At 39.1% G+C, this 21,195-nt stretch overlaps 1 protein-coding gene across 2 annotated transcripts in view; it reads left to right on the top strand.

Annotated features, from left to right (window-relative positions):
* Positions 1-21,195, top strand: part of LOC142151619 (tetraspanin-15-like) — a 162,218-nt gene that overhangs the window by 73,906 nt on the left and 67,117 nt on the right. The window contains exon 3 of one of the 2 annotated variants that reach the window (XM_075207447.1): positions 2,580-2,654. The exons of the other annotated variant lie outside the window; for it this stretch is intronic. Coding sequence (XP_075063548.1) covers positions 2,580-2,654 — 75 coding nt within the window. The remainder of the gene's footprint in view (positions 1-2,579; positions 2,655-21,195) is intronic. 2 annotated transcript variants of the gene reach the window in all.

A 21,195-nucleotide genomic window follows, 5' to 3' on the forward strand; every position in this document is an offset into this window, starting at 1 on the left:
AAAGCAAGAAACTATTCCTACTGTAAACGATGGAGAGAATCCGACATTGAATTCTGCTTTCTCGGACAGTCTTGAAATCAGGCCTAACAAGTTTGACTGGAGAAGAGCATTCAGAAACATTGTTAATAGCATGTACTATGGTGAAGTTGTCGCAGTGACAGCAGATTCTCCTGTTCATCATAATCATTTATTTATATAGCGCCACCAATTCTGCAGCACTGTACAGAGAATATTTGTCATTCATATCAGTCTCTGCCCTTTAAAGCTTACAGTCTAAATTCCCTACACACACAGACTAGGGGGTAAATGTATCAAGGCCCCATTTTTTCAGCGTGTTAAAATCGCGGCAAATCGCGGGTTATCACTCGCGATTTTAGTCAAAAATTTCTCAAATGTGTCAAGCTGTGATTTTTACCCTGATCTTCAAAATCGCTGGTCATCTCTGGCGCTTTGCTGTCATGTAAACACTCCCGTGTTAGCTAGCTCTCCTGTGTTGTAGCAGCGAGTTCTATAAACACATCACTGTTACACTGCCTGTCGTTCCGGCAGCTGTCAAAACAGTAAAAAATAGATCAAAGTGTTAAAAAAAAAAAAAAGTGTGGGGTCCCCCCTCTATTCAGTCTTAACCCTAGTGCTGCCAGGCCACTGCTGCTTCCGTGAAAATTGGGGAAAAATTTTGCGTGGGGTCCCCCCTATTTTCACAGAACCAGCACTAGGCAAACCAGCCGGGGTTGGAGGCACTATAGCAGGGGACACGCGGCAGTTGTCCTCCTGCCATTAACCATCCCCAGGCTGTTCAGCGCTGGGCTGGATTCCTTAGGGAGTGGGGTCCGCCGAAAAAAACCGAGCGGGCCCTTTCCCCTAGGGATACCCAGCCCAGTGTTGATAGCACTAGGGCTCTTCCTACACCCCTGGGTGGTGGGTGTAGGGTAATAACGGTGAAATAAGTGATAAAAAAACAAACAGACGCCATTTTGTTTTGTGGAATTACAAGTCCCAGCCAGCCAGGTTGCCCGAAATAGTGTGGGTATGCTGCTACTTGTATAACTACAAGCACCAGCATACCCATGGCAGCCAGGGCATGTTGGCACTTGAAGAACCACAAGTGCCAACATGCCTTGACACCAACGGCTGGCTGGGACCTGTACTTCCACAAAAGAAAATGTTTACAAATGCACAACACCCTGGTTAAAACCACTAACATTTATTAAAAAAATTAAACCCACAATAAATACAGTAAACACCCTCATTTACACCACTTAATTTTATTAAAAATAATAAATCCCCAATATACTCACCAATGAAGTTTTCATCTGTTGTCAGCAGCTTTCAATCCAAAAATGAATGTTACCAAAGTCCAAAATAGATTTGTAATTACAAAAGTCCTGCTTGTAATGTCCAAAACATATTTGTCATTTCCAAAAGTCCATGCTTGAGTTCTTCTGCCCAGGGGGGACCCATTGTTCCTTGCAGTCTTCTGTTCTTCGGCCAGGGGGGCTCCGGCAGCTGTATGACAGGCAGTGTAACAGTGATGTGTTTATACAACACGCTGCTAGCAAGCAGCGTGTTGTATCTGGCATGTTTTAAAGCAAACTCTCCTGGATTTGCAAAAATCGCTGGATTTGCAAAATCGCACCTTGATACATTTACCCCTAGGTTTACTTTTTGTCAGCAAAAATACCTACTGGTATGTTTTTGGACAGTGGAAAGAAACTCACGCAAACACAGGCAGACCATACAAACTCCACACAGATAAGGCCATGATCGGGATTTGATCCCATTTACAAACAAATGCATCTGTCATTCAATATCTTCCCCAATTTTTCAGCTAAATAACTCCAGCAAAATAGAGTTCTTCAGAAACTCAGCTTCTCTGCATTGTTCAAGCCAGACCACGTAGTTTTGCCCCTGACAATACACTCCAAATCCCATTAAGGCAACTACATCAGTGTAAAACTCATTGTCAGAACTAGCAATCTCCAGTGCTGTCCAAATGAACCGCCCATTGCAACCATTTGAGAACGTTTTTTTCCAGCCAAGATCAAATCTATGTTTAGAAGAAAGCCTGATAAAAAAAATAGGGGGGGGGGGGGGTTTCACACCTGCTATTGCAAAATATGCAGCCCAAGGTATAGTTCAGCTTTCCTAATAATGGTGGCAACTGCTGCAGAGAAACTGCTGTTGTTTGCTTCACCTGAGAAACAACCAATTTGAGATTCCATGGCCACTCAATCAATGACAATCCCTAAAAACGTTATGGTTATATTGAGACGCTTTCTTTTATCTAAGGCTAGTGAATCCCTAAACACCTGGCACCTGCTCCTCTGAAGTAATAGTACTGAACATACTTTAGACCCAGGAGGTTCTATGAAAAGAAACTCATCAAAGTAGTAGTATTATAAGCCCAAAACTTCCCACTGCTTCATTCAACTGGAACAAGCAAGGCTCTCAGAGTCACCTAACATACACCAGACATCATGTAAACTAGTATACTCTCTGTAAAATGTTATTCAAGTGGAGTTCTGGGTGCCACTTTAGACTCACCATTGACTCTGACTTGTCCCTTTTCCTTTCCTCAGTTCTTCTGGGTGCTGCTTAGTATCTTCTTCATTGAGATCCTGCTGATTGTCATTGAACTGGTGTGTGAAAATGAGGTAAGTCCCACTGCTCTGAAAGCACCAAGACCTTCAATTTTATGCAATTGACATGTTGAATTGCACGTGTTCAAACAAATAAATGCATATATATATATATATATATATATATATATATATATATATAGAAACAAAGTGTAATGGAGTACTTTGACTTCCAACCATCTGACCAGCATCATAACCTCAAAACTATGCAGACTTTGAAATAAAAAAACCTCAAATGACGAGCATTGTTTATTTATGACATAACTAGACATGCCCCTATACATTAATTCACCAGTGTTTTAAATGCATTTGTTGCCTAGCATGTTACCTAGAAAACGGTAAGACTGTCACTCAACCTAAGGGTTCTGCAGTGACCCAGAGCCATGAAAGGTAGGAAAGCTCTGACTTCCTAAGATGGAAACTGTCAACACAACAGCAAGCAGAGAGATCTAGTTAAACACTTGATTTATTTCATGTTATATAGTGCAGTGATTTCACGTGTTTGGATTTATCTTCTAGCCCAATAGTTAACTTGCTCTTTAATAATCCATATGAAGAGGGTACATATTGATGGTCTGTCTGTGCTCCAAGCTGGTGAACATCATACATCTACAAATTGCCATACGCAATAATAAATATAAACATGTACTGTGAAATTTTATCATTTCAACTAAAGCTCTACTTATTGTTTACTTCCTAACATAAAAATTGACAAAATTGGGACTTTATAAACACATATATTATCAATTGATTCTCAACTGCGCAAAACAATCTGAATTATATTTATAATAGTTTTTATTTTGTTTGTTTTTTTTTCTCTTTGACATTGTTGAATTGCTGTATGTTTTTATGACTTAATATTTTGTTGATGTACATGATATGCCTTATCTGAGCAGCCCACGTTATGGTGCCTTGTTCATTTTTATACACAGATCATGACCTTGGACAGAGCACTCTGTAATGAGCTATGCTGTACAAAGCTATGCAAAGTCAATGTGTAACCTATTTCTCTTATATCTGTTTGTTGGCAGCAAAGAGTTACCAGTGTCTGTGCATATCAGTTAGAATTAGCGGTGTGCTATTTTTACAAAAGACTTGAGGGTGAATTGCTCTTTTTTGTTAGTAGATGGTGTGAGTCATCAATCTGTCCTTCTTGGAGTCATTTGTCTCATAAACAGTGTCAGATTTTCACACTCCTGGTTAAATAGATATGATTTCACGCTACGTCTTTCAGTATCAGTATTTGAAAGGACGTTGTGGTATTCATACGATACGTCAGAGGGATTTATCTACTAACAGAAAAGAGATGCTAGATGTTATGGAAAATGTGGCATTAAGAGATGAGATAGTTGGGTAGGATCTGAAGACCTAGGAACAGACAGAAGTTATGAGTCAATTTGAAATCAATTATTATTAGGAACTGTTATGAGAACTTATCACTGTTCCCAATGTGACACGGGTAATCTTAGGTGATGCACGCACGGAAAACAGTCACAGAAAACTTCTTGCTGAAAACAGGACTTTTATTATTCCTTCACAATAAACAGTATGCTTTCTTCAGAATGATACCAGTAAACAATATCAAGTTGCATACACCTCCTTGTGACCCTAATGCTAATCTAACACAGTCCAGCTCTCTAGCCACTGGCCGACTTGTTCAGCATCAGTCAACCCGCCCACAACACAAAACAGCTTTCTCTCAAGCACTAACTAGCTGAACCCTTAACTGATCACACCCAGGTGCTCCACCGGTGTTCCTGTGCTCCCTGTGTGGAAGAGTATGAAAACATAACCTTGTCTGCAGCCTGAGCCTGCAGATTCTCAGGGAGACTCTTAGCCTTTCCTTTAACCGTGTCTGGCAAACTGGCCTTTTTTCCACACCAATACTACATAATTTTGTCCATACTGCAAATGCACAAAAAATTGGGTATACATACATCCGTATCAATCCGTACCCCTTAGGATGTAAGCTCGTATGAGCAGGGCCCCTCTCCCCTCCTGTCTCTACACCTGTTCTTCCGCTCCGTCTTTACAGTATTTGCCTGCCTGGAGTTTCTGAAGTTCTGGTACTTTGTGTTTATTGTTCTGTATTGTTTTACCCTGTATAGTATACTGTTTGTGCCGTGTACGGCGCTGCGGAAACCTTGTGGCGCCTAACAAATAAACGATAATAATAATAATAATAATAATATCAAGATTTTGGCATATCAATATATCGAGTCCCCTTAAACCTGGAGTGGAGGGATGGGAGTGAGGGACAGACAGGTGTAAACAGTGTACAGAAAAGCCATGTTCATATATTTGTTACATAGGTAGATGTGGACGCCTCTTAGGAGTTATATCTTTTGAGGGTGATGGAGGGATAGTGGAAATATACACGATGATGACCATCAGCAGCACTAACTAGCTGCATCTCGTTGGCTGATTGTATATTAACCTAGCCTACTAGTAGGTTAGTGTCGTGGCTATATTATATCAAGTTGTGGCCATCGATTGCTTAATTGATATTTCCAGTTGGAATACTGCAGGACAGAAGATTTTTATTTGATTTTTTTAAAAAAAGGTAAACAGGTGTGTCAACGTATTTATAATTAATTAAAGTTTGTATTGAAAATTCAACTTTCACAGTTATTACTATAACAGCTGTTTGTTTTTATTTGATTTTAAAAAAAAAAGAATCTTTCTATAACTTCAGTCATCATCATCGAGTTAATGATGAAGGCTGACATCCCTCTGCCACATGATGATACCGTTAAAGTGTATCATACGCTTATAGCGCATGATACACTTTAAAAGGACACATTTTACATAGCATACTGAGTCTCACGTTTCTTAACATTTTTGGGGGGCAAATTGTATATCTGCGTTTTTGAGGCAAAATGTGCCCAAATCTACATGAGTTCAAGGTTTATGGAAATCTAAAGGATTGCAATCACCCTAAAGTAGTCCATTATAGAACACACATAATGATATAATATATACAGTGGTCAAAGTGTGCTGGAATAAGGTGGTATACCACACCACCACGTCCCCTACGGCCTTCATTGTACAACTATCAAATTTCTTTCACTAAATTCACTAATTTTCCATTCCACCACGTCTTAATTTCCACTTTGTCCACTGAATATATATATATATATATATATATATATATATATATAGTATGTCATAGTTTCGTATTACAAGTACCTGTTTAGGATCTGTACTGTGGCCCCATCACATTTTGTCTTTTGAACAAAATCTAGGTCAAGTTAATAAGCATATTTTTGTAGTAGTGGAACAAACTGTAAACTCATGGTAACTAACACAAAACTTTAGTTTAAATATGTTATTGGGACTGGAAAAAAAGCAAAAAGGGGAAAGCACCCAGATAGTGTAGTATTTCAGAATATAAGACAATATTGGTATGTAGTATATCAAAGAGATCTTATCTGTTAATCCTATTGTCTTTAACCATCAAAAATCATGCTCCCTCTGTTCCACTTTCAATCGTTATTTTTTGTTAGACTGAAAGACGAAGTGGAGAAGTTCTTCCTTATGCAGTATCTCACACATTCATTGTGTGAATAAATTAAAAAACAATTACAGTAGAATTAAAAGATATAAAATTCTTAGTTGTTCCTAAGCTTCAGTTTATTCTCTCCAATTTCTTCTTATTCTCTTTTCCTTGTTGCCTCTGCAGGCAGTGTAGTAACTCAGCTTTGGATGAACTATGGGCAATGTGAGAGATCAGTTCTTGGTTTAATTAACCTCAGTCCTAGAAATAGCGATTCCAAATGGCAGTGTTCTTACCTACGCGTTTCACTGTGCCAGACTTCGTCAAGGCAATGTGTTCATCTTGTCCACACCTAACATTTATATTAGTAACACTCATTGGGTTTTTAAACAAAAAATTGTAAATTAGAGACATTTAAAGATGATATTACAGAAATGTAAGTTGCTCAATCTTTTTTTAGGTTCACAACAGTTGCTTGAAAGAGTAGGGTTATTCAGAAAGGAAAAAATATAGAAAAATCCCCCGGCACACTGCTGTGACCTAGTAAAAGAGTTGCTAATTTACTTGTGCATAAAAATGCAGAATTCTCAGCTACACATATTTGCAAATGCATGATAAGCTACCCGCCCCGTCAAGGCACTTCTGCTAATAGAGAGGTCCTGTCTGTAAACAGTGACAGTCCCTTTATTGGGTCATACATTCATGTGTTTTTAAATTGAGAACTAACGTACCCCAGGAGCCTCCAAATGGCAATAGAGGACCAATCATTTTATAGGTTCACAGCAGGCACTTGAAAGGGTGGGGTTATCCAGAACAGAACAAAAAATGCCCCAGGACACACTTGTGAACTAGCATAAGAGATACTATTGTACTTGTATATAAAATGCAGAATTCTTCTTTTTAATGTACAAATAGAATAGCAGCTCTTATACTAGTTCACAGCAGTGTGCTGGGGGATTTTTCTCTATTTTTCCATTTAAAGATGACATTTACTTTAATATCCAGTAATGTATACAACAATGAGCGCTTATTTTAAACATGTAGACAGTATATCAAACACTGTAGGTTTTCAGAAATATGGTTAGAAAGCAGGTAGCATTATTCCAGATTATTTGAACATGTTATCAATAAGCAGCATCACGATGTAACACACGCACTTTGTTTAATTGAGACATTCGTATAAGCCATTTGTATCGCCAATTAATTGTCCTGTTGCATAGTCCTACCTAGAGAACACATTTCCCCTTGGTGTTAATAAGGAAATCTGATACGGTATAACAGGACAATTGGACAACGTGTGTGTTTCAATTTGATTCTGCTAAATTTCTACTATGGTTAAATATTATGGAATAATGTTACATGTTTTCTAACCACAATGGCTTACACAGCATCCCCAGCTCTCTATACTAATAATGTTATAAATATCAGAAAACCATACACATTGGCTACAGCCAGCCTGAACAAATTACATAAAAGCAAGGGGGTCATTCCATGTCAGTTCAACCAGGGTTGTCCACCACCCATCTCAGATTTCTACGATTTTTTTTTTAGTTAAGTGAGGAGGTCAAAACAACTACTTCTGCCAAATATCTCGACTGCCTGACAATTAGTTGATTAAATATTGATTTTTCAATTTATTAAATAATTTACTAATCGTGGCTTCTGTATCCAGTTTATTTCAAGTACCGCGGGTGTTTATTAAGGAATCACCACAAAATTTGGACCCCTAAGGTAACTCTTCCTCCCGAATTCCAAAATCCAAACCAAATTACTTTATCTGCCTCATGTTTTGCGTTACGGCAAAAATGCATGTTTTTCTAATAGAATTAAAAACGCTAGGTTCAATTGACATTAGGGATCTCATTTTTGGGGGTGTTTAAAGGGTATACATTACTACCACAAAAAAAATCAGCCAGGTACTCTGTTTCATAGTGGAGAAAAAAAATAATGAAGTTGACGTTCGATTACTGTTCTACCGCATATATAATTTACACATTATTAAAAACCATACCAAAAAAGTGAACTAATCTGAGGCAAATGGATAAAACTCCCATACAGGAAAAGAAACAAACATAAATTGATGGGAAGGGGATTCCCTTTAGAGAGACCAAACTGAAACTTTCCAGAGAAAGAGAGAGGGAGACTCAGAAAGAGTCAATCATGGCAGCTGCTCATTTGGTAGTCTTTTAAATACAGACTGCCATGATACTCTCTACTCAAAAACCATTGAAGTACATAGCTGGGTCCACTTTACAGATGAAGAAAAAGAACTTTTGATTCTGAGAACTGAAGTTTCAAATGCAGTAACCAATGATCCTGAAACCTCAGTCTGCTACCATCATAAAAAGCTTCTGCTGCTAAGATATGAAGAATTTCAGAAAACATGCTGTAATCCTTTCTTGTCTCACAAAAAAGGAGCCAGAAAAAGCTTAAAAGTTATGTCACTGAAGTGGACCAAAGAACATGGTGACTTTTAGCTTGTTGTATATTTTAGGCAAGATGATTGTAACACTTCAAACTGTGTGAGCCTGTGCGTTATTAGCGATACCCATTACCATGTAGCTATAACTGTGCATGCCTTCATTACGGTAGTTATGAAACACTTAGCGAAACTATTGGAGTATATTTACTACTTTAGTGATGGTGCTAGTGCACAATACAAGAACTGCAAAAACTTTTTTAACGTATGCTTCCATAAGGATGACTTCAACATTCAAGCAGAATGAAATTTTTTGCCACATCTCATGATAAGAGTCCATGTGATGGCATTGGTGGGACAGTTAAACGTCTATTCACACGCACCAGTCTGCAAGCAGTGGAAACTAGAGATGAGCGGGCTCGGATTCCGCTAATCCGAGCCCACACGAACAGTGCGGATCTGAACGGGATCCGAGCACTGTTCGGATATTTCCGGCGGGCAAAAAATTGAAAACGAGGCTATGTCGTCCAAGTCTCGCGAGGGGTGGGAGGGAGGGCCCAGAACAATTCCATCTTGTACCTCTTTTTTTGGCATTATGTGCTCAAGCTACCTCGGTGCAACCTTTTGGCCTAAAAACAATATTGTGAGGTGTTCAGAATAGACTGGAAATTAGTGGAAATGATTGTTATTGAGGTTAATAAAAGCGTAGGAGTGGAAAAAAAACCACAAAACTGGTTTTTAGCACTTTTTATGCTTTTTTAAAAATAAATCAGAACCAAAACCTTTCGTCAGATGTTTTGGCAAAACAAATCAGAACCCAAAACCTCAAGCTAATCAGAACCCAAAACCCAAAACACTAAAAGTGGCCGGTGCACACCCTTAGTGGAAACCCATCCCATCTTGACATCTTTGGACCTGGGCAAATGAAAATGTACATGGCATTTTTTACGTGTCACAAAACGAAATACAAGACTGCAAAACCAAGTTGCATAGTCACCTAGAAACAGCAAACACTGTGGCAGGAACACATTCTCATCACAGATTTCGGCCTATTAGTAATGATAAGCTACACATATATCGATTGTCATCTGATGACATAAAGACAGGAGGAACCAAAGTTAGTGTCACTATGACCACAGTCACAAAAAATGTGGACAAATGTGATCTGCAACCTGGAACATACATAGAGCAGTGTATGATAACATCTGGTATATTGGGTATATCATTCAATGTAATGAGGAGGAACAAGATGTGCTGATACACTTCATGAAACGAAACCAATCAACAAATGTGCTGTCCTGGCCTTCAAGAAATAAGTGTTTTGTTCCATTTATTCACGTCCTCTGTGTAACGGAAGTGCCTACTATCCAAGGAAGTACTAGAAGGCAGTATACACTTTCTGCAGACACTTTAATGAAAATTACAGACTGTTACAGCAAGTTCCAAACAAGGGAAAAATAATGAGATTGTTGACTCAACTTCAGTTAAGGACTTAAGTTATGTTAAAGGTTTTAAATTTCATGGTTTCTTGTGTTAATTATATATGCGGTACAACAGTAATTGAACATCAACTTCATTATTTTTTTTTTCTCCTTCTATGAAACAGAGTACCCGGCTGATTTTTTTTTTCGTGGTAGTAAACTATCGTTGCAGAGAGCGAGCGGCGAGTGACAGGGAGGGATCATGTGATCCCTCCACACATGAGCTGTCCAGATCTGCTCTTCGGAGCAGAGCTGACAGCATTGGATCTTTTCAATTAAGATAATGTACGCCAACATGACAAGTTTCCGAAAAATATGTTTTTTCGAAACTTTTTAGATAGCGGCCAGGAGCAGTCACCATACAGTTGAATGGTAACTGGTCCCAAAAATGAAGAGGAGTGCAAAGCAGCAGATACCCACGATATCTGCTGCGATGCACCTTTATTAAATATGCGGAGGACACAGCGGGACCTGATTTCCACGGTAAGTGCACGATAGTGCACTATCATTACTTGTTAAATACGCCCCTGTGTCTCCAATATCCGTCAACATCATTAGTATGAAAAAGGAAGAAAGAAAACAATCGAACCTTCTTATTCACGTCATAAATAAACATCTTAACATATCTTATTACATTGGGGATACAACAATCCCTTAAAGCAACCTTGTTATTTCAAACACAAATCCAATGAATACATATTCAATACAATCACAGATATATTATATCATAAATATGAATCCAGAAACCGAAATGTAAATGACAATCACAAAATATAAAAAGGGGGTAACCTATATATATCTAATCCGAATAAAAATCATAAAAACATTTTAATTCAAAATCTGCACTGAGTCCCTCTGGTGCTAAAGCTTTTAAGTTATTATATTGTATCAGCAATGTTTAACACCCCACCATTGTGTATGAAGCTTTTTATTAACATATCTGGAATGCACTTATCCATCCACGAACAACATTTTGCAGACACACACGCATGCACACACAGACACACATATGCATACACAAATGCATTCACATCCATACAGACATGCAAACAGACACAGAAGCATGCATGCACACAGAGTCAGACAGACATGCACGCACAAAGACAGTCATGCATGAATGCAAAAAGACAGACTTGCACGCACAGAGACATACAGACATGCATGCATGCACAGAGACATACAAACATGCATGCACAGACACATAGCAACATGCATACATGTACAGGACATACATAAATATTTGCACATATACACACTTAAATGCATTGCCGTACACATATATATGACCTTTGTGCTTTTTGTTTTTTTTGTGCATGTTTTCTCTTTCCCTACCCTTCTTCCTTCAGTGCTCAAAGGACGAACCAAATGTCTGCTGATATGTTCTTATACTGGGGTGCAAGAGGTATGTTCAGCACAGATTAAAACATGTGCCCATTAGTGTGGGCTGAACTAACAGGTTTAGACTCACTGAAAGAGGTGCGAAGACAATGGAGAAGTGGAGTCATTGGGCAGAAAGCCCAAGGAGGAGGTGCACAGTGTAACTGGTGAGCAAAAGTTATAGGTAATGAGAACAGGAGGGAAGAGGACCCTGCTCACTAGAGCTTACAATCTAAAGGGAAAGGGGCAGACAAACAGTTGACACATGGGGTGAGCCAATGTAAGGGGATCTGAGGGCAGAAGCATTAGTGGGAGAGATGGAGGATGAAAGAGGTTGAGGTATACTACATGGTGAAATGGTTAGAGGTGTATCCACCTTAGTAGGTGTCAGCAAGAAAAATCGCCAGTATATTATATCAGCCATACCCTGAAAAATATAACAGCCATTCATTGCATACAAATCCTTTAAGGGAGATGGTTTGTGTATGGGTGGCACACCGCCTAAGGCTGTATAGTGTAGCAGAGCCAAAGGGAAGATTATTTGTATTTTATTGTAAAGGTTAAGTCAACAACGACATTAACAAAGCAGAACAGCAGTGAAATTACTGCTGCGCTGCTTGATAAATAATATGATCTCCCGTGCAGGAGAACGGGAGCCCAATCACTTGTCATAACAGGGTGAGTAAACAGAGCAAAGCAAATAAAAAACTGTATTGCTGCATTTTGTTTCATTGTTGGGGTTTGTTAAATTGGCCCTAAATTACTTAACTATCAAAAAACTGTATCAAACTTTAACAAACACATTTTGGACTTCTAATAAATTATTAAAATATAGATAAAGATAGATGAAATAACAATTAAAAATGGCTTACTTATAATACAAGCCTTTGCGTTGCATTGAATCAGGAGGATCTTGCTGTTCCCTGATATGTGCACATACTGGCCAGTGCACCCAGACTCATGCGCAACATTGGGTCATCATGTGCACAAACCGACCATTCAGGAGTCTGGGAGGAGAGAGAGTTAAGTTATATTATTATTATGATTATTATCTTTTATTTATATGGCACCAGAAAGGGTCCACACACAGTACAGAGAACATGCTATAAAGCAGTACATAGGATTGCAAGATAATAAAATAGGCAAAACAGTACAATACACAGCAACAAATTACCTAACCAGCAGTGATAAGTTAAAGCCTCTCAAAAAACTAAAGGAAAGAGGCATGAAAAGTAGGGGTACCGGGCACTTTTAGTGTTTTGTGTTTTGGGTTCTGATTAGCTTGAGGTTTTGGGTTCTGATTTGTTTTGCCAAAACACCTGACGAAAGGTTTTGGTTCTGATTTCGGATTTTGGGTTCTGATTTATTTTTCAAAAAGCATAAAAAGCGCTAAAATCCTGTTTTTTTGTTTTTTTCCACTCCTACGCTATTATTAACCTCAATAACATTCAGAAACAATCATTTCCACTAATTTCCAGTCTATTCTGAACACCTCACACCTCACAATATTCTTTTTAGTCCAAAACGTTGCACCAAGGTAGCTTTCTGGACTGTGTAGTGGAGTGGCCCCGGTACCCAATTTGGTACCGGGGCCACAATATATCACCCTCAACTGGTCTCAATTCCACTGCACAGCTGCCTGCTCCTACATCCTCTGCAGCATATACAGGGTGTAGTTCGAGCACGTCAATACCTCTTGTTTTTGACGATGACAGGTCATTTTCATTAATTTTGGATTTGCCCCCAACACTGAATGTAGTTTAATATCTGATACGCATCTATCTGCACTGCGTAGTGGAGTGGCCCCGGTACCCAATTTTTTACCGGGCCCACAATATATCACCCTCAACTGGTCTGAATTCCACTGCACAGATGTCTGCTCCTACCTCCTCCAACTGGTCTAAATTCCACTGCACAGATGGCGGACACCGGATGGACGTCTAACACCAACATAGCTGTTAAGGCCACAGTTCCTCTTTTTTGGGACTGCACAAACAATTAACATAGTAATAGAAATGGCAGTTCCTCTTTTTTGGAACTACAGAAACAAAGAACGTAGTAATAGAAATGGCAGTTCCTCTTTTTTGGAACTACAGAAACAAAGAACGTAGTAATAGAAATGGCAGTTCCTCTTTTTTGGAACTATAAAAACAAAGAACATAGTAATAGAAATGGCAGTTCCTCTTTTTTGAAACTACAGAAACAAAGAACGTAGTAATAGAAATGGCAGTTCCTCTTTTTTGGAACTATAAAAACAAAGAACATAGTAATAGAAATGGCAGTTCCTTATTTTTGGAACTACAGAAACAAAGAATGTAGTAATAGAAATGGCAGCTCCTCTTCTTTGGAATTACAGAAACAAAGAGCGTAGTAATAGAAATGGCAGTTCCTCTTTTTTGGAACTATAAAAACAAAGAACATAGTAATAGAAATGGCAGTTCCTCTTTTTTGGAACTATAAAAACAAAGAACATAGTAATAGAAATGGCAGTTCCTCTTTTTTGGAACTACAGAAACAAAGAACGTAGTAATAGAAATGGCAGTTCCTCTTTTTTGGAACTATAAAAACAAAGAACATAGTAATAGAAATGGCAGTTCCTCTTTTTTGAAACTACAGAAACAAAGAACGTAGTAATAGAAATGACAGTTCCTCTTTTTTGGAACTATAAAAACAAAGAACATAGTAATAGAAATGGCAGTTCCTCTTTTTTGGAACTACAGAAACAAAGAACGTAGTAATAGAAATGGCAGTTCCTCTTTTTTGGAACTACAAAAACAAAGAACGTAGTAATAGAAATGGCAGTTCCTCTTTTTTGGAACTATAAAAACAAAGAACATAGTAATAGAAATGGCAGTCCCTCTTTTTTGGATCGGAGTGATCGCAGCCAGAATGAAGATGGCGGCCGCTAGCACTGCATTTATGACATTCGAGTCTCGCAAGATCCGACGCGGGACTTGGATGTCATAGCCTCGGTTTGGCTCCGTTTGGCGCCCGGAAGTTCCCGAACAGTGCTCGGATCCCGTTGGATCCGCACTGTTCGGGTGGGCTCGGATTTCGGAAATCCGAGCCCGCTCATCTCTAATGAGAAGCAGGGGACAAAAAAGGTGACAAGTCAGCCCTGGCTGAACTTGTACCCAGGGATGTGAGTGCAGCAAACAGGAACAGAGCCACTGACTGGGGAATTAGAGAAGACACAAGAGCGCTGGTGGCACAAGTAATGAAAAGAGGAGGACTCAAGGGAACAGGGCCCTGCTTGTAAGAGTTTACAATATAAAGGGGAGGAGCAAACAAATGGGGTGACACAGAGGGGATGAGACAGTGTGAAGGGGCTGTAGTGGTGGGTTAGGAGGATAGATTGTAAGCTTTTGCGAAGAACTAGGTTTTAAAGCGTCGTTACAAGCCTTGGAGAGAAAAAATCAGGTGGGACGAGCTTAGTGACATGGTTTACGGCCCAGCTCGGTGCACTCTGAGGTGCAGGGTGGATAGTGCTTGATGAGGTCCAAATTATCCCCCCCTACGGCAGGAGCTCACCCCTGTCAGAATTGCCTGCTCTTTCGCAGAAGTTCTCCCACTAATTCAGGAGTCTCCTGGACTTTCCGGGAGAGTAAGCAACTATCATTTTGGTTTATGTGTTTCTATATAGAATAATTTCAGGTGTGAGTTAAAAATTTTCATAAATTTCCGTGTCACCAGTTCCAAATAAGAAAAAATCAAAACAATAGCATTTCATTTTTTGCTGAACTGGTGATGTATGGTTTGCAGAAAAAGGCATTGAAATTACTGCATGTGTTTGTTAACTTGATTTATGGGTACGGCGAGAAAGTCACATTAATTACAACTAGTATAATTAATTAGACATGGCCCATTTTGTTATGATTGCCTATAACTAATTTATCCAGGGCTTCTGGTTTGGCAGCACTTTAGAGAGAATAATTCCTACAAACGGTGTCCTTATTTGTTCCCTATCGCCACCTGCTGTTCACATTCGATATGGGGCAGTGCGTTCAGGTTAATCTATTTTGACATACTTCAACTAGAGCAGATGAAATAGAGACAGAGATTTCTGTCTAGGTTCTGTCCAGAGGCCCATTAAGATGGCATATAACCATCATTATCAGCAGCAGCAGCATTGCTTTCTAAACTCTTGAAAAAAATGCAGTCTGTGGTGAATCATTTTAAAACCTTTATAAACAGAAACAACATATCTGTTCTTTATAACTGTGTCTATACTTTATTAGAATGTGTAGCAAAATATATATATATTTTTTTTTTATTGCAGTACTGTGTCAGCCAGAAAAATCTATGTGATGTTGAATACTTTGGGCTAGATTTACTAACCTGCGGGTTTGAAAATGTGGGGATGTTGCCTATAGCAACCAATCAGATTCTAGCTTTCATTTATTTAGTACCTTCTACAAAATGACAGCTAGAATCTGATTGGTTGCTATAGGCAACATCCCCACTTTTTCAAACCCGCAGCTTGGTAAATCTAGCCCCTTGTGTCAAAAAAAGACAAAAGTATTATAGGAGTGATACCTTTATTGTCTAACTAAAATAAATTTTTATATTTGCTGGCTTTCAGAGCACAGAGGCCCCTTTATCAGGCAAGTTTACAAATGATGATGTATCCCCCCCCCTGTACAAATTGCTTGATGTAACATCTCTTAAATATTGTGCCCTTTTCTCAGTCATTCATTTGTAAACTTGCCTGATGAAGCGGACTCTGTGCTGTGAAAGCTAGCAAATATAACAAATTCTTTTTGTGAGCCAATAAAGGTATCATTCCTATAATACTTTTGTCTTTTTTGACACAAAAGTATTCAACATCACATCCTATACTTTATTAAAATACATATGGCGTCTGAGTTAGAGTTAAATGTAAACTCGTAACTTTTGCATACACCGAAAGTTTCTGCTGATGTATTTTGATTTGCACCTATCTTAAGATATGCGGAAATTATCATCAGTTCAGAAACTTGCACCAAGCCTATGGGACACACATAGATCCGCCTCCAAAAAGGCGTATCTTAAGAATACTTTGTAGTCAAAATTGGACGCATCTCCACGCCCTCAGTGTACTGAATTTACATGTGAACACACCTGACACGCCCAGCTCAAAATAACAAAAAATTTACGAAAGTGGGGCAAATGGACTTAAGCCCAACTGTAAATATAGGTACATTATGTTAAGCTGAATAAGTAGCTGATTATATTTTACTACTACGTTTTAAAAGAATTCAAATTTTTTATTTTGGAATGTTGGGAGGTATAAATTTAGAATGATTTGCAATGATGGAAGTGTAAAATAGCACCCAGGTTGCTCAACGTCCAACTGAACAAAACAACGTTATGCCTGTCTGATCACATATTTATCAGCAGACATAAAATCCAGTCAATGGGTAAGAATTTGGCCAGGTTACATTACATGTGGACTCTAACGATCCTTGATTTTGGCCAGCCCACCTAATGACTGGATCTGTCTGATTTGACGAACTGTACCAAATACAGGGCTACATTGACCTCAGATCAGGGCATTTATTAGTCGAGCTGAGTAAACATGTTGCCATGTTTGTCACCAGCGTAAATTTGTAGAAAGTGTTATTCTTTTCCAAGCGCCCATCATCCAGGGTGGAGTCCTAGCTCCTGTTACAGGTTTCCAATCAGTATCTGAAAGGTTCGGTAACTGTTATAGAAAGTTTTAGAGAGCACACATAATGTCCGTGTTCAAGACTTCTGTTTAATTATCTATTATCTGACATTTTGGCACAGAATACTATAATTTCTATTGTATTAAATTACACTCTTTAACAGGTAAATCAACCAATAATGTTCAGCAATAATATCATCACATGAACAATAAAAACATACGTTTACCTTACACATATGCAAACTAACAGAAGTATTTTAATAATTACTGTCTTTCAATAGTAATCTCCAGAAACTATTTTATGTAGTATATTCTGGCATTTCATTGTTTAGCAAAACAAAAACAGTTGTCATTTACTCATCTGCAATCCTATGATGTCCCGTCATACTACTTCACATATAATACACTTTTATCAGATAAAAACCTTGCTTAGACCATACCCCAGTTATTGTTGATCGGCTCATAATGCAGCCTGCACTGTCTCTATAACTTATTGGTGCCTTTTACTGACCTGTTAAAGAAAGTTATAGAGAGCACATATAGATAGATGTCAGTGTTTAAATCATACATGCCTACTTCTAAGAGAGTCATGTGACATGGGGCAGGAGGAGGCCGTGGTGACATTTCACGTCACCATAGCCCCGCCCCCACTCTTAATGGCGCTATTAAGCCATACCCCTCCATTCACTGCTGTTAATTTCGCCAAATTTTGGGAGTTTTACCCACTCTTCCGGGAGTCTGGGAGGACTCCCCAAAATTCGGGAGCCTTCCGGGAGAGTAGGCAGGTATGGTTTAAATACTTCTGGTTTATTATGAAACAGAAATGACTAGATCATTTCACTATTGCTGGTCTGCTACTCACTGCAGTGCCCTCTACTGCATCCTCCACAACTGACAACACGTCTTTAATAATATACAATTATGGTATGAGAATGCCAACAAAATAATATGTAAGAATGACTTTTTACTACCACTATTTGCAAGCCGCTACGCTGCCATACCAATTAGATGATGTTAAAAACTTCTGTAATGAAAATGTGGGAAACCAATGTATTTTTTCCCTTGTATATTCATAACAGTATGCACACAATTACTTTTTGCCAAAATTAATGTCTTTTCATATAAAGTTGGCTTCACCAACTGTATGCAAATAATAATTCAGAAGAATCACCAAATTGTTCTCTCTTCTATACTTTCAGAATTCTCTCTGTATAAATGAAATAAAATAGTATTTATTTCAAGAAGAAAATCATATCTATCACAATAACAGCATAAAAAATAAATGTAGCAAATCAGTTTTATATTTTTGAAGAATAATTCTACCCAAAACTGAATAATACCCCATCCCTCAAGTTTACTTAGCGGGATACATATGGTTCAGTTTTGATGTCCTGCACACTGCAGCTCTGGTTGGGTTGACCAGAGAGTCCAGTTATGTTTGCTGCGCTCACCTCCCTCCTGCCCCACAAATGATGTCGGGAAAGGGAGCCATTCCCCAAGAGTGTAAACTCACACAGGTGAACGTTGATTAATGGGTGATTAGGCTACTGCTGGGGTAGAAGTGAGGTCTATAAAGCTGGGTACACTGTTTTCATCCAATAATCGGCTCAAACAGCCGACATACGACCGCTCGTTCAAAATTTGGGTCAGTGTGCGCAGTGACACGATGGTCGAAAGTCTGCCCAAATGGACGATTGTCGCCTCATTTGGTTGTTCGTACCGTTTAATATTTTCGTTCCAATCTCGTTTCCGCTGTGTAGTGTGTATAAACTTCGGACCGATCCACGACAATCCTCCGATACTTCCTCGACCTGCGGGGCGTGTGTATGTTAATTTTTTTATGTCTGTCCCAGTCCTACGTGGTGCAGAATCCACACATCACTGACTAGTGTTTTGTATTGATGTATATTGCACCTGTCTGGCTGCAGACCATTACACTTGTGTAAAGCATGTGTGTTATTCATATTTACTCTTTATACACTTATACCTTTATAACCTATTAAAGTTATATTAACCTTGATTAACTTATAATTGTGAAGAACCCAGAATAAACCACACAGTGTTCAAGCAACATTTTTATTGCAGGAAAAAGATACAAAAATTTTAACACTCACAGCTGTCTGAAAGATCATCATCATCATCATCATCATTTATTTATATAGCGCCAACATATTCCGTAGCGCTTTACAATTGGGGACAAACGTAATAAACTAATAAACAAACTGGGTAAAACAGACAAAGAGGTGAGAAGGCCCTGCTCGCAAGCTTACAATCTATGGGACAATGGGAGATTGACACATGAGGTTAAGTATACATTTTGCATCTTGGCCCAGCCAGACTGCAAAGGTAGGGTGACTCATAAGCTAAATGATCCTGTCACACAACAATGTTATTCCGGGGGTAGTTGTCTTGTGTGAAATTGTGTAACAGGCTAAAGGTAGTGAGGTTAAGATGGTGGTTGAGGAATATTATACGCTTGTCTGAATAGGTAGGTTTTCAGAGAACGCTTGAAAGTTTGTAGAACAGAGGAGAGTCTTATTGTGCGAGGGAGAGAGTTCCATAGAGTGGGTGCAGCCCGAAAAAAGTCCTGTAACCGGGAATGGGAGGATGTAATGAGGGTGGATGAGAGACGCAGATCTTTTGCAGAACGGAGTTGCCGAGTTGGGAGATATTTTGAGACAAGAGAGGAGATGTATGTTGGTGCAGCTTTGTTGATGGCCTTGTAGGTTAGTAAAAGTATTTTATATTGGATTCGGTAGAAGACAGGCAGCCAGTGTAGAGACATACAGAGTGATTCAACAGAGGAATAGCTATTTGCAAGGAAAATCAGTCTTGCCGAAGCATGTAAAATAGATTTTAGGGGTTTGAGTCTGTTTTTGGGAAGACCAGTAAGGAGGGAATTGCAATAGTCAATGCGGGAGATGATTAGTGCATGAATTAAGGTTTTAGCAGTGTCTTGTGTGAGATATGTGCGGATTCTGGAAATGTTCTTTAGATGTATGTAACATGATTTAGATATAGAGTCAATGTGGGGAACAAAGGATAGGCGTGAATCAAGGATTACACCTAGGCAGCGAGCTTGTGGGGTGGGATTTATGGTCATGTTATCAACAGAGATAGAAATGTCAGGTATGCTCTTGTTGGCGGGTGGGAATATTATTAACTCTGTTTTAGAAAGATTAAGTTTGAGTTGACGAGAGGCCATCCAAGATGAAATGGCAGAAAGACAGTCAGTTACACGGGACAACACAGATGTCGAGATATCAGGAGAGGATAGATAGATTTGGGTATCATCCGCATAGAGATGATACTGAAAGCCAAAGGAACTTATTAGATTTCCAAGAGAAGCGGTATAGATAGAGAACAGCAGAGGACCTAGCACCGAGCCTTGTGGTACTCCAACTGATAGGGGAAGCGGAGCAGAGGTGGCTCCAGAGAAATTAACAGTGAAAGAGCGATTAGAGAGGTAAGATGAGAACCAGGATAGAACTGTGTCTTGAAGACCTAGGGATTGCAGTGTTTGTATGAGAAGAGAGTGGTCAACGGTGTCAAATGCAGCCGAGAGATCAAGGAGAATTAGGAGAGAGTAATGGCGTTCAGTCTTAGCAGTGATCAGATCATTAACAACCTTGGTCAGCGCAGTCTCTGTGGAGTGTTGAGAACGAAAGCCAGACTGAAGAGGATCCAACAGGTTGTTTGCGGAAAGAAAGCGTGTGAGGCGAGTGTAGGCAAGTCTCTCTAGAAGCTTGGAGGGGCAAGGGAGCTGAGAGATGGGACGGTAATTTGAGAGAGAGTTTGGGTCGGAGTTTTGTTTTTTTAGAATAGGAGTAATCACTGCATGCTTGTATAGTGATGGAAAGATGCCAGTAGAGAGTGAGAGATTACAGATTTGAGTTAGAGGTGAAATGAGCACAGAAGACAGGGATCTACCAATTTGCGAGGGAATAGGATCAAGAGGACAGGAGGTAGAGTAGGAAGATAAGAAGAGCGTAGAAATTTCCTCTTCATTTGTGGGGTCAAATGAAGAAAGGGTGTCAGAGGGTAGATCCGCATGAGAAGTGAGCGCGCCCATACCAATCAGAGAGCTGAGTACTGCAGAGTATTATTTTTAGTATTTAGTATTTTTAAAGGTGCTA

The sequence above is a fragment of the Mixophyes fleayi genome, chromosome 4, assembly GCF_038048845.1.
Source record: "Mixophyes fleayi isolate aMixFle1 chromosome 4, aMixFle1.hap1, whole genome shotgun sequence".
NCBI classification, from domain to species: Eukaryota; Metazoa; Chordata; class Amphibia; order Anura; family Limnodynastidae; genus Mixophyes; species Mixophyes fleayi.